This window comes from Strix aluco, chromosome 8 (assembly GCF_031877795.1).
Source record: "Strix aluco isolate bStrAlu1 chromosome 8, bStrAlu1.hap1, whole genome shotgun sequence".
Lineage (NCBI taxonomy): Eukaryota > Metazoa > Chordata > Aves > Strigiformes > Strigidae > Strix > Strix aluco.
In genome coordinates, this window is record NC_133938.1 from 8,220,679 (window position 1) to 8,234,921 (window position 14,243).

At 37.5% G+C, this 14,243-nt stretch overlaps 1 protein-coding gene across 6 annotated transcripts in view; it reads right to left on the reverse strand.

Annotated features, from left to right (window-relative positions):
* ELAVL4 (ELAV like RNA binding protein 4) overlaps nucleotides 1-14,243 on the reverse strand; it is a 65,255-nt gene that overhangs the window by 35,087 nt on the left and 15,925 nt on the right. For all 6 annotated transcript variants that reach the window (XM_074832082.1, XM_074832081.1, XM_074832085.1 and 3 more), the window contains exon 2: nucleotides 7,613-7,853. In XM_074832082.1, coding sequence (XP_074688183.1) covers nucleotides 7,613-7,853 — 241 coding nt within the window. The remainder of the gene's footprint in view (nucleotides 1-7,612; nucleotides 7,854-14,243) is intronic.

The window sequence follows — 14,243 nt, forward strand, 5'->3', positions numbered from 1 at the left end:
TGCTGAGGAAAACGATACTTCCTCACTAGACTTACTCAAACCAAGCAGTTAAAACTGAAGAATAAACTAAGTATGCATTAAAGGCATTTAACACACTTCAGAACAAGCTCAGGATTGAAACTGCTGAAGTTAATTAGAAAGCTCTTTCACAGCACAAGGGTCATGCCTACTTGCTTTCTGCCTATTTGCCCCAACACTCATTTCAAGAAATCAAAATTCTTTTGTTCGCCAGAACAGAGTATGCACCAGATGACTGCAAAGAGGCGATAAAGAAAATGCCGGATGAAAATTTGTCCATTTTACTCAGCATTTAAAACAGACATGAAGCCATACCAAACATTTCAGAAATCTAGCACCAAGACTCTCACTACTATTTCTGTGTTCCCTCCCCCACAGTGCTAATGAATTTAGTTCAGATACTTAATGCAAATGTTCATTTAGATAATAAATATTTGGGGATTGTCTTGAATCTGCAGCCCTTAGAATAGGATATGCAACACTGAAATCAGGTTCATCTCTACTCAAGAACAGATACACTTCAGGAAATAAGCAGCTATAAAAATAAAATAGCTAGGCTACCAAATTAAGATCAACCTAAAGGTCCCTAATGACATTCAGAGCCATATATTTAGTCTTAAAAAATCATTCTAGATTTTAGGTTTAAAAGACTGAAACATGTCTGTTTTTTCATGTTTTCTAATATTTTATTCTCTGCATGCATTTGGAAGTACCAAAGATTAGAACCAAAAATTGAAGCATGCTCTGTATTCCATCTGATTCACAGAAAGAATTTTTTTTCATCTCTAACACATTATTTTACACTTCTTTTTGGGCATTTGACTTTCAGCTCCTGGTATACTACTCTGACCACTCCTTCCTTGCTGGATTTTGACCATGCATTCAACTCAAAGAAATAACTCCCATACAGATCTCCTGCACCTACTGAAATACAGTGAAGCCAATCTACAAGTCACTTCCTGAAAAACTTAAGGTAATTCACTTAATTTGGTATTATTTTTCAGAGAAAAGAACTCTTTTGCAGAGTACCCTGCTGCATGAGTGTTTTTCCTATTTCCACAAATACTAAGTCTTTTGCTTTCAAAGAAGTCAAATGCAGAAAACTGCACTGCTTACAGAGCTTCCATATACGCCAATTTGAGGGGCACTACTAAATATGGCCTTTATATGCAATCAAACCAAATGCCAGAATTATATTCACTTTCTAAATGGTGATCACTATAACACGTAAGTCTAGGTTGTTTCCTGTTCTGAAGGGTTGTGTTAATCCTTCTCTACTACTGGAGCAAATCAACTGCTGCTAACACTCAATCTAACAAGATCTGTACCAAATAAACGATCAAGAGATCAGTGACTAGTTACCACTGCTTTACAGAAAATTACTAAAAAACCCTTCCAAGTCAACAAGGGAATAAACTACCTCTACAAGGTATTTTTCTCCTAAACCCTGTTATTAGGTGGGCTTATGCCATAAGGCATGAGTGTTTACATACTTTCTAAAGAGTTTATAAGTCTTATCTAACATAATCCCTACATTCTATAATCCTATCTGTTTAATGTATTTTAAGTGGGGGAAAACCTCTGGAACCAGTAATATCTCAAAATGGAAGGCACTTTCAAAGCACAATCAGTGAATTGGACATCAAGTGTAGAAGTAGTTTATGCTCAGATTAGACTTTCGGTCATTTAGGATTGGGTAACTTAATGCTGGGTTTCACAGTAAGCTATATTTACCTGCATATGGGTCATTTTTTTCTTCCAGTAGGAAACACTTTGGTATGCCCTTTTACAAAATTCCTAGAGAAAACATATACAAAACACTGGTATCCTTTGTATGTGAAATTTTCAGTGAATACACATCCTATCTGCAGCTTCTAAACATAAATAGCTTTGAACTATTTCCCTTGAATAAAATAAATATTTTCCTCCCATGACAGAGTGGCACAATTTTACTAATATCTCTGCAATTGCCAGCCTGAGTCTTTCAAATGCAGACTTAACCGTGCAACAGTTACCTACTGTCATGAACTATATTACCAAGAGGCCTCTTTCCTGTAATTAAATTTCACCATTAATCCTGTTTTTGCTTTCTGTCTTTCCATTATGATGAGTTTTCAGAGTCTCTCTTCGATCCAAGATGGACACCGTGACCTCTCACTCATCTACTCTATCAGGCATCACAACCTCCCATTAGAAAAAGGTTTAGCTGTTGCCTGCTGCAAACACTGGGCCAATACTAGAAGATGTCTGTTTACTAAGGAAAGCTTAAGTAGTGTTTTCCTGCTACTGCACACCTGCCATCAGCTTCAATACCTTCCCTCCTGGAGGGCCATACTCTTGGAGAACATGATCATACCTGGCTTCCTCGGGTCACTGCCAGAGTGCAATTAATGGCTTCTGCTCCCAAGGACACAGACCTTCTCCATCCACTGCTTTCAAAAGAGTTACCGATTCCAGATGCTGAAATTAAGGCTGCTTAATTAAGCCCCAAATTTCAAGAAACTCCAAGCATGCAATCTCTGAACAGCATGTTCCAGATAGAAACACCAGTTCAGTGCCATCATTCACTGAACATGCTTGGTTAAATAAAATCTGGCTCTGCGTTTTACAGCAGCACCTTTTTGATATGTGCAGGTAAGCTGCTCATTATACAGGGAGATAGGAAAAAATTTTAGAAGACAGATGACACCAACTTAATGTACTTCTGGACCAGAAGGGGTTCATGGTGGCTTGCTCAGAGCACAGGCAGAACCATCCTGCCCAGGTTAGGAATTTACTGGTTCTATGGAGAAATGAACATTGAATGCTTCTCCACACATCTAAAATACTATTTTCCTGTACCCTCTCAATGAATTATTTCTGACTGCCATTTTGCTAACTTCGGGTTTGTACGGTTGAACATTTGAAGAGTAAGGAATGGATTCTACACTATAGGTAAACCAATGAATATTTCTTTCTCTCCTAACATGTGATAACACACAGATGCTACTGCTTCGAGTCAATAGCTTGCCTGTCCTGAGTTTTCACTGGGATCATCAATATTTGTATTACACTTACAATGCCACGATTACTTCTGAACTGCAGTTTTAATCTAAGTCTGCATCAGCCCTATTATAAATACCTGAAATTAAAATGAAATATATAATATTTGTGTATAATCTTAAAGGAATTGCAAATTCAAAAGGAACAATTTCAAGACAGAGCTGCATTTTGGGCAGAGGAGCAATGAAGTTCCCGATTATGTAAGCAACGAACATCAAATTGTACCACACAGCAGGAATATGCAAACTCTGTTAGAAGTGATGCACAGAAATCCTCTATCAATAAATATTCTGCTTTACAGTGTGCCTAGATTGTTTTAAGATATGAAAGATAGAGATCCAAAGACTTTAGGTACAGATCACTTGAAGAATACCTGTGTAGATTACAGAGAAACAAAGATACAATTCTTAAGAGCTCAACTAAGGTCACCAAATCAATTAAAAAAAATTAATAACAGACATCCCCTTCTCCCACACACAAACTATGTCAACAAGGACAACTCACTTGGCCAGCAGCAAGTACAGTGTCTCCGACAGACACTATGCTGACTGGATCTTTTGTTTTCAAACATGGGACAAAACAAGTTCAGCATTTCTTCTCTCAAGATTCTCTGATGAATTCAAGCGCTCTCCTTGCCCAAGACAGGAGGGTATTTATCACTGGCTTTCTTTAGACAAAGTAAGAAATAAAGAGTATCTGCAACTCTACACAGCTCAGCATTGCTTGTAAGCGCTGAGTCTCACATCCATCTGAAGCCACAGTATTCCTCCGTGAACTCACCCCCCTTCATCTAATGCTGCTCCAAAATGTTTATGCCATTTAGTTTTTTTTGACTCAAGTTCCTTCTCATTTTTGAGAGCAGCTGATTAAACCTGAACAACTGGGTTGTTGGACGAAATATGCTGTAGCTATGAAATGGTACAGCAGGGACCAGTTTCACTGTTAATTTAAAATGCTAGAATTAATTAGGTAGTGTAAATGAAGAATTTAATAAGCACACTTTACAACCACAAGTTCTGCTTTTATTAAACACCCCTGCCAAATGAAAGCAGCTATCTTCAGTCTGTTTTTCCTTGTCTCATTCCCTTAAAATCTCTGCAGTGAAAAAAACCATTTTTTCTGTTGCAACCCCTCCCCCATAATTAAAATGTATGCCTGACTTCCATCTCCTCTTTCAAGTCATTAGCATCTTTTAAAAATGCTACTGTATATCCTGCCTGTTCTGAGCAGCTACCAAACAAAACCGAAGTTTACAATTTTGGTTTTGAATACCAAATTAAAGGCTGTCTTAGAAGCTGTCATTCCTATTCAACTCAGTACGGTGTACTACCAAATTAACATATTTTTTTAGTAAAGGAATATGCTTGTTTAAACATGTGTCTTTCCAAAGCGAGGGGTAACATCACGAATCAATTTTCTTAAAAACCCTACTACTGTTCTAAGACTGCAAAAAGACTTGGAGCAGATGATTTTTCCTGACATATATTGTTTAATCCATTTTAAAATTAACAAGAGTTCAGATCATAAATTCTCTCAAAGGGATCCTGTATGTCTAACAGCCTTTATTTAGCTTTGAACTCCTTGATAAAAGTATTTTGGGAGCCTAAACATTATTTCACACAACCTGGGCAATTCCTTAACAGGACAGGGGAAACAATCTTTTGAATGAACCAATTCAATTCCATCTAACCTCAGAAATACATTCAATATTTTCTAACATGGTTTTGCCAGGGTAACTATTTAATGATGATGATTTGATTTATGACCTTTTCTATTTTTCTTGAAGCAACCTCTCTACAGCTTTTTACTCTGGCTTTCCTGGATTTACCTGATATTGTACCTTAGCAAGGAGAAAAACTTACTATCTATAAAGACAACCCATATTTTTAAAGGGAAGAGCTCCAACATTTGTTTAGAGGCATACTAGAACAGCGCACGCCTGGCTGAGATTAAAACCACAAAATTTTCAACAGAAACAATGAAAAATCCAAAAGCAGACAAAATCTAAATTGTTTCAGACCTTCACCAGTTCAGCAAGAATAGCTCAAGAATTTACTGTTTCTTCTGCAATATAGCTTTCACTGTCAAAAAATCTACCTTGATTTTTAACAAGAAAAAATCAGAGTACCCCTAAAAGCCAGTCATTCCTATAACAGCCTACTGGCATGCTTCCACCTCTCCCCTCCCAAAAACCATAAAACTCCAGAAAGCCTAATGAAGAGCACTTACATGATGATCCAGAAAGATGAGCTAGGTATGACCTCAGTGCATTTGTTACTCTCAGTGTTCTAAGAACCTTTAAAAACATGGACTGCTGCTGGCAGAGAACTGCATTTGATTTACTAACTGAATTCAATGTGAGGGATGAACATACATCCTAAAATTTAGTAATGTTGCACAATGCCTCGATAACAGACCTGAAAACCTTGGCAGATTAAATTCTGTTTTCAAAAATGGCAGAGATACTTTGGAGAATATTTTTTTCAGATGTGGTTCTTTTGTACTTGTATCACTTTGAAACAACATGTAGGCCCCTCAATCACTTAGGGGTGATGTCCTCAAAGCGTCTGTGTATTTTTTTAAAGAACGTTTCCTTTAAAGTATTTTACTGATCATAAAGATTTATGCACTTTGTATGAGAAGAAAAAGCATAGACAAAAAACTACCCAAGAATATGTCAGAAGATCACATAGTAAATTTCTCACATCTTCAAATATAGAGACAAATGCCTGGAGATGGAACAAAACAAAAAGAATACTGTTCCTAGCCGATGAAGTAATGGGCTCTCTGTCCAAAGACAGACAATTCTCTATGAAAACAACACTGAATATCTAAAGTCTTGAAGTTATATTGCAAGGAAATCACCATGAATTTGAGGTATCTGGGAAGCAAAAAAGCTTACAAATCATAGGACCTACCACGATCAAAATTCAAGCTACGCATACTAGACTCCTGCAGACAAGGGTTAGGTATTCACTTCTGTCTGAAGTAACTGAAACAACCAGCAATTTTATTTCTTTGATTATTTTCACACTAAAAGAAAAGCTGCAGTCTGAAGCTAAACTGGTCTGGTGGCAGGTATCAAGCATGGTACATCACACTGGGATACTGGGCCAGCTACACTTAGAAAAGAAGAGGACTTGAGTTATTTGCACAGAAATTTTTGGAGTGGGATGTTATAAGGGATTTTTCTTTAAGTAGAAGAATAAAAGTCAATTCCATTTTTCAATCTTCTTCCTTTAATACCCCTGATGCTGTGGCCCAATCAGAAGATATACTGAAACAGATACATCATGGTCAACATGCTGAAGAAAGCTCTGCTGGACTATAGTGAGGACTTGAGCTGCCCTGCAGCTACTGCCATTTGTTATGTGCCTTGTGTTCAACCAGAACATTGCTATATGTCAGGAAGTAAATAAAAAAGAAGCATTGAATGTTTAAAAGCACTAAGCAGATCATCCTAATGCTGCCAGTCCAACGGATGCCAGGCTGTTATGGAAGTCGGTACAAAGATTTGCATTTTAATTCCTCATCTTTACATGGTGCCTCTGTCCGCAGCGCATACTCCCAAGTTGCCAGGAGTGCATCTGAGATGAGACTGCTCCTTTGCTAGAACCCTTTCCTTCCCAAGGCTGGTGCTCTCTATGCTAAACATAACAGCACTGGTGATGCAGTAAACAGCAGTGAAATTTCAGCTGTTCCCCACCTACAGTGCAAGTAGACACACAACCTATAAAACTAACCTATAAAGCAAGCTATAAAAGCTGATTGTTCATCCCATCATCTTCTTGTGCATCTGTGAATTCCTGGCTGTGGCAGCAAGGGTACAGAGTAGACTAGGTGCATCTGCACCCATCCACATCTCTAGCGATAGTGAAGACATCTCTTATTACCTGTAATAGGAGGCTTTTCTTATTTTGAAGGCACCTACCAACAGGTATCACTTCACACAGAAAAAAAATCACGGCAAATCAAAATGTTTTCAGGGAACAGAGTTCATTAACCAATATCCACAAATATCTGAATGAAATCCAGAGCAGCAGCTCCCAACTACAGACCACTGCTGTTTCAGACCACCACAGTACATAAGCTGTGATGGGCATGCAGAACCACCTTTACACTGTTGTTAATAGGCAAAAATTTGATGAAGGTATGGTGAGGTTCTAAAGAAACAGAATTAGGAACGGTCAGTTGGCTCAAGACATTTAGACTACCCTCCTACAACTCAGGTCAACGTTAAATAGAAATCAGAATGATCAGGATAAAGTAACGCCATTATTTGAGCTCTGCTGCAAGAAGCTGCAGTGTTACACACTTGCAGACTGTCAATGCTTGTACTTCTCACATCTGTACTAAGGCTGAAAGACAAGGGGCTTCACCTCCAGCTGTTTTGGATCCAGCGTGCATCACTGAAAACTAAATGTTTACCACCTGAAGGAGTATTTACAGTGTTCCCTCTGCTAAGCACTTGCAATATAAGCACCGAGGTTTTGCTGACCCCAAATGTAAACTGACCCTAATGCACATGAAGTCAACAATATGAAGCACTTACCTGTAATTTTGTCTCTCACGAGCTTGCAGGATTCTATTTCACCAATGCTCCCAAAGAGACTCCTGAACTCCTCCTGGGTCATGTTCTGGGGTAAATAGTTGACTATGAGGTTGGTTTTGCTGTCATCTGTAGCAGCCCCTGTCTGCATGGGGGAAGGGCAGTTTCTACTGTTGCTGGAGGGTCCATTGGTTGTATTGGAAGTAGGGCCATTCGACACCTGAGGCTCCATGGTGCTAATTATCTACATCAAAATAAGAGGAGAAGAGGAAAAAACCCTTAAGTTTCATAGATACAATAGCTATTTTTAAAGATACTTACAAACGAATGAGTAGGTAGCATTCATGGCCAATTTAGATACTTCAACAAAAAAACCCGGCTTGATTCCTCTGTTATTGTTGCAAAGTAGGTCATGCTAGTCTTTGGCTGTGAGCATATACTAAGATGCAGTTAAAAAACCTTCTTTTTTGTTAATGCGAAGCTGATTTCTGCTTTCATCACGCAGCCATTTTCACAAATGTAAATTTAAACCACATAAATTTAATTATAATTTAAGGTAATAATCATAATTAAAATTATAGTTCCATTAAATCAGATGAAGTAAGTGTACGGCTCTATATGAAAAGGTAAAATATTGTACCTATTTAATAACTGTATCACAGAGTGCAATGACAACAACATTAACCAGGTACAGTCAATCTGCAATGTGTCGTCATTCAGATTGCCTTCAATTAATAAACTCAGTGTCCCAAGACATACCATTTACTGGTTCCAATGATGACCTATATTCTCCGGTTATATTTTTCACTAATGAACTGACACCTCTTTAAATAATAAAGCCCTGGATTTGCAAACTTGAGATACAAAGGTCTTTAGATATTTACTGGAATCAAAAAGGTTTAATCAGAGAAAGGCTTATCAGGCACAGGTGCAGGCTGGAATTTTAACAAGCACATCTATCTTGAAATGTGAAACTCCAATTTTCACAGAAGAGACTCAAATAGACCTTTCCAAAAAATGACAAATAAGAATCCAGCTTAGCAAAGTGCGTACAGGACAGTAGCCCCTTTGTCGCCAGTGCCACCGGTCACGTGAGTAAAGCTGCCTGCATGTTTATCTGCAGGCTGAGGACTGAAGAATGTAAGTTTTCATCTGCAAACTGCTTAGGCAGACAAAGGAAACAGAAAAACCTGGGTATTTCAAGCCTTTTCTATATAGCATTTGCCTCTACTATGGTTTCCAGACTGCCTTCACTGTCACCAGTGCTGACAAGGGAAGGACATCATCTCACTCTCAAATCTGGATAAATTAAAGCAATGCAAATGGTGGCTTTTGCTGTCTACTGCGGAGTTTGTGACATGCAGCTTCACTGGTATCTTTTACCAAAGAGCATCCCTCAGATGGGCTCAGCCTCCCTCCAAAGACTTAAGAGAGTCAAATGATGCAAGAGACTCCACAGCCCAGGGACAGAGACAACTGAAGCATAAGACACCACCTACTTTGAACCTTGTGTTCATCTGATCCTGTAATTATTGTAGTAATTAGTCAACTTAATTTGCTTTCTTTTTTAAATCATGGGGTACATGTGACAAATTAGGCCTGTAATTCAGCAGGATGGGGGACACACACACACACACACCAAAAAAGGGGTGTCTATTCCAAAATTAACTGCATGAGGGTGGCTCAGACTAAATAGGTTATATTCTGATCAATTATTTTTTTTTAATTGAAATGCTTCAGTGTTAGCTTAATACCTCATTTAAGAAATAATGCTCATTTTTATCAATGGAAATAAGTTTTGAATTACCATTATTTTTTATTATCAAGCCCCGGAATAGCTACTCGGTTTAACAATTTTTAAAAAGAAACCTTGCCACATTGTGCTTAACAGAAAGGCCTTAAACTACACAGCAGAATAATTTTGAAAATAAACTCCACAAAAATAGTAACTTATTGAAAGAAGTCGGCACATCCAAACCAGAATCCCCCTGACAATTTTACCAGCCACATGGCACTGAGCACTGCTGATATCCTCTGTCAAACTGTACCAGCCCCGTACACTCCTCCCTTGAAGACTTGCCCTTTCACCTGGTATCAGCTGTATTTCCTTTTTCCAATCTGATTTCATACATGTATTTATTTGCACATACTACTAAATGCTTCAGATGCTAAGTCTGTTTAGCTTGGGACTCCAGCTGGAAGATCATCCTCTGATTTCTGCACCTCTATGACCCCACAGCAGACACCAACACCAGTTCTAAGATTTACTAACAGCCTGCTGCAGAGTTGGGGTTTTGCACCCCAAGGCTGACGTGCTTCAGCTAAGCACAGTGTGCTCATATATGCTGTATCTGCATCAACTTGATTGAAATGGGGGGGAAGAAAAAATTCCAGTTCTGACAATAAGATTTGGTCAGAAGATGAGTGAAGCAGCTGATAGGGCTAACTGCAGCTTTCTGTATGAATTTACATCATCTGACCCTGTTCTTTCCAACATAAAAAACCCACAAGGTACACTGCAATTTTAGGGACTGACCCTGCCCTTCTAAAGCAGACAGGAATACCACACCACTGGTTTCAGTTACAGCAGAAGCAGGACTTCAGCACAATGCACTGAGGAAGGTACATCATCTATTATTAGCAACAGACACAAAAGCTATCTATAGTTCCCCATGATAAACAATAACCCTGGGTCTTTTAAAATCTGTGAAAGAAAACAAAATTCAGAACTGGCTGATGTCCTATTTATGCATTTTGCAAACTCTTTTTAGTTACATTTTCAGCATGCTTACCTTCCACACCAAGCAAATAAACAGAATTCAACTCAGGTATTTAAGACATTCAGAACATTAAGAGTAAGCTGCTGTGTAAAAATCCATTCTGCAACAATTAGATTTCCTCATATCATACTTCATCAAAATATCTTGGCATAAACTAATGTTGCATCAGGTGTCAGGTTTTCTTCTTAGTTACTCTCACTCAACTCCAATTAACTTTTCCTGATTTTTCAATAGCAGAAAAGAGAATCAAGGCACTTATTTGCCCTTCAAATTATTGCTAAGTTGTAGGTTACTGAAAATCGATTTGATGTATAAAAAAATTAGATAATGGATAGAGAAAAATGCCGAAGAATTATTAAAAACATTTCTGATAAAGTATTTCAGATGTAATTTTTTACTGCATAATTTTAAGCCTCCATTTACAGAGCAATTTCTGTGCAAAAGCACTTATGTACCAGAGCTTGCATTCAAAGTTCTTACGGGCACAAAGGAATAATACTTATTTTAGATGTACATACTGATTCACATCATTAGTAAAGACTTAAATTATTAATGTTAACAAAGAGGTAAGTCCTTAACTCTCCTTTCCAAACATTTTGTCCTGTCTCCTGCATGTCTGAAGCTCATATCCAGTGTTAGTAGTTCAGTGTGCATGCACTGGGACATTCATTGTCCATGACTGTTTTTAATATTAAAGTAGTTGTTGATCCCATGTCAGTCAGCACATTACATAAGAGTAGCATTATTTAAAGAATAGACTTCAACATGCCATTTGCTGGTTTTTTCCTAGCCACAACACTAAGATTTAGATTTTTAATTCAATACCTGGATCACAATATGAACATTTTTAAATAGATACTCTAGTGTCGTGGACACACAGTTAACTTTCACTATGTTTTAATTACTGGTAATAACTTTACACAAGGAAGTACTGGACTGTAATGCAATTCTACAAAAATTGAAGAAAGCTGTTAGGAACTCATCAAGGGCTTATTCGGATAAGGGCAAAATACATGTGACAAATCCAACAGTGACCTCACCCCAACGTTGTTTTTTTTTAAAAAATATATCCTTACCTCTTGAAGATTAGACTTACACCTCTATACATGCCACTTAATTAGCAACATCTCTATGCTTATGTAGACCTTTTCTGACCCAATTTAGGCAGCTACTACTGGTCTTGAAGTATTACAGTGCAAACGTCACATGTGATGACATTCACATGCTACTGGTATAAAGAGACATTCTGTTTTGTTTTTTGACAACAACTTGCCAGATTCTCAATACTGAAACACCATGTTCTATATACAGCTTAACAGTATAAATTGCAGTCACTGTTGATAGACATTGATAATTTAGCCACCAATAATTTGAATATTCTATCTTTGTAACTTTGAAAAAATACTATCTGTGACAGAATTTAGAGACTGCAATTTATAAGTTAGGGCAACCCATATTTCAAATTCTGGATGTATTTAATCAGACTGCTACTTTTAAAAATGACTTCTTGGTGTACTACTTTTCTCAGTATGGTAATGTATCAGCAAAGTACAAGGTATTTTAGTTTGACAGATTTCAAAGAAATGCTTTGCTGCTCAGGAAGACAGCATAAGCTTTGCCAGTGTTTTGCAGAACACTGCTTACCAAAAGGTTTGGTATAACCCCTCCTACAAAATATCAGTGACAAATATCTGTTATAGCAACTCTGACATTACAAGTAATGTTTCAGAAATACTTCTGTTGTATCTTCATTTTTTTTTGTTAATTCAATTAATTTCAATTTATTCCTGCTGAAATATTCGCTCCAACAATAACGCAAAGAATACCTGTATGTGTAAACACAACTATTACAATGCTTAAATAAGCTAGAATAACTGACATTAATCTTCAGTTATTACAGTAAATATGTGACATCCATCTACCATTACAAAGCACAGTTAATGAATCACTTGGAAAACTACCCACAGACTGATTAAGACAGTCTTATCTCCCTATTGCATGCATAAGCAATAGCCAGTGGCTTGATAAATGTAAATATACATGCTTTATATTTACAAAATTTGTTCTCCGCAGTCTAAAAAGGTCTGCATGCTGAACTGAAAGACTGTCACATACATACACCAAAAAGAGCTTGTATTCAGAAGATAATTAGCACCCATTCTTGTTATCTGAATTACATATACTCCACTGCCCATATTCCATGATAAACAGAAATTAATTTGATATGTATGGAAAAAAGGTAACAATTAAGAATCTTATTTATAGTCACTAGAGAGAAGTGTTTTTAAACTTATATACCACAAGCAATCTTTTCCTAAAATCAAAATCTGAAAAAAAATTCTAAATCCTGGAGAATTCATGCAGACATACCCATTTTGAGGACGCAGAAGTCAAAAAAGTTATCTGAATAATGAATTGTTCACAGCACCTAAATGCCAAGAAAAGTGATCATGGTAAATTACACCTCATGAGGAATTCATGAGGTCTAATTTTATATTATTTTTAAGTGTTCATTAATGAACAAATTCAGAACATCCTCCCATGAAGAAAGAATATAGATAAATAATGCAAAGCTCTTTATCTAAAATGCTCTTTAATTAGCATTGCAAGTTGTTTGCTTTTACAAACAAAAACAAATGGTGCCATGGCAAAGGTCCCATAACCATCTCCTGAAAAACAATGACAAAAGGAGAAACAAACAAAACTTCTCAAAGAAAATAAACCTAGGTTCACAAAGATTTTCCTTCTATGAAGAGAAACAGGCTTTAATTCCCAGTGTATCTGCTCTTGTAAATGGAAGTCACCACAGCAGAAATATCTGTTCCACAAGAACTCTTCTGCAGGTGAGGAAAAACCCAAGTTACAAGAGCTGCCTTGACTGATCCATCCAGTCCTCCCCACCTGCTGATCTGTATGGAACAGCTATGCCAAAGCCAGAAGGTCTGTCCATAGGTATGGAGTGGAACATGCCAATACATCCAAGACCAGGTCCCTCAGCCCTAGACCAGCAGCTCACACCCCCACCCCACCATCAGATGCAGCCACTCCTACTCACTTCAGGAGGATTAAGCACATCTCCACATTTTTGCAGAATGAGGCCCTGGATTGTAATATCTTCATGACAGATCACATCTTCTTCCCATAGGAGTGTTAAAAAGGAAACACTGATTTCAAGTATTCATTGGTTCAAAACCACAACTCCAGCAAGAGCAAGAAGCAGGCGCACCTGAACCTCACATTACACATTATGTGGGTTCTTTCTAAAGCGACCTTAGGTGAGGCAAGGGATGCTGTGTGCAGCTCTAGTACAGATTTTCTTCTCTAACACAACTGTCAAATTTCACTGTCAATTACATTTTTATTAAAGCTTATGTACTGCACAACTAGACTTTGCTATTATTTACCTAATAAATACATCATGAACATGAAATAAAGGAGGAAAATGAAGCTTTTGAGTAAATCTGCCTAGAGGCAAATCCAATATCCCAGAAACGAATCATTATCTAACCCTCCATATTGACACGCTCCCCTCTCCTATGCACTTTTACATGCTCCATCTTTACCTTCAAGTAAAAATCGTATTTATTATTTTAAATATAGATACAGCTGGAAGTCTCAGCTCAAAACTAGCAGTCTCTGGCTCTCGTGGCAGGGATACAGTCATCTTACAAAATCTTGGTTTCAGAGTGCACTGCACTCAGGTTGAAATGGCGTTCAAACATTTTCAGCAAGTTCACATTTATGGGTACCACAGTAATTGTACAGAGCACACAAATGATCCAAATGGAGAAGACAACAAATGCATTCATTTTAAGAGGCAAGCTTCAGCTCAAATAAAGGAGAAAATTATTTTC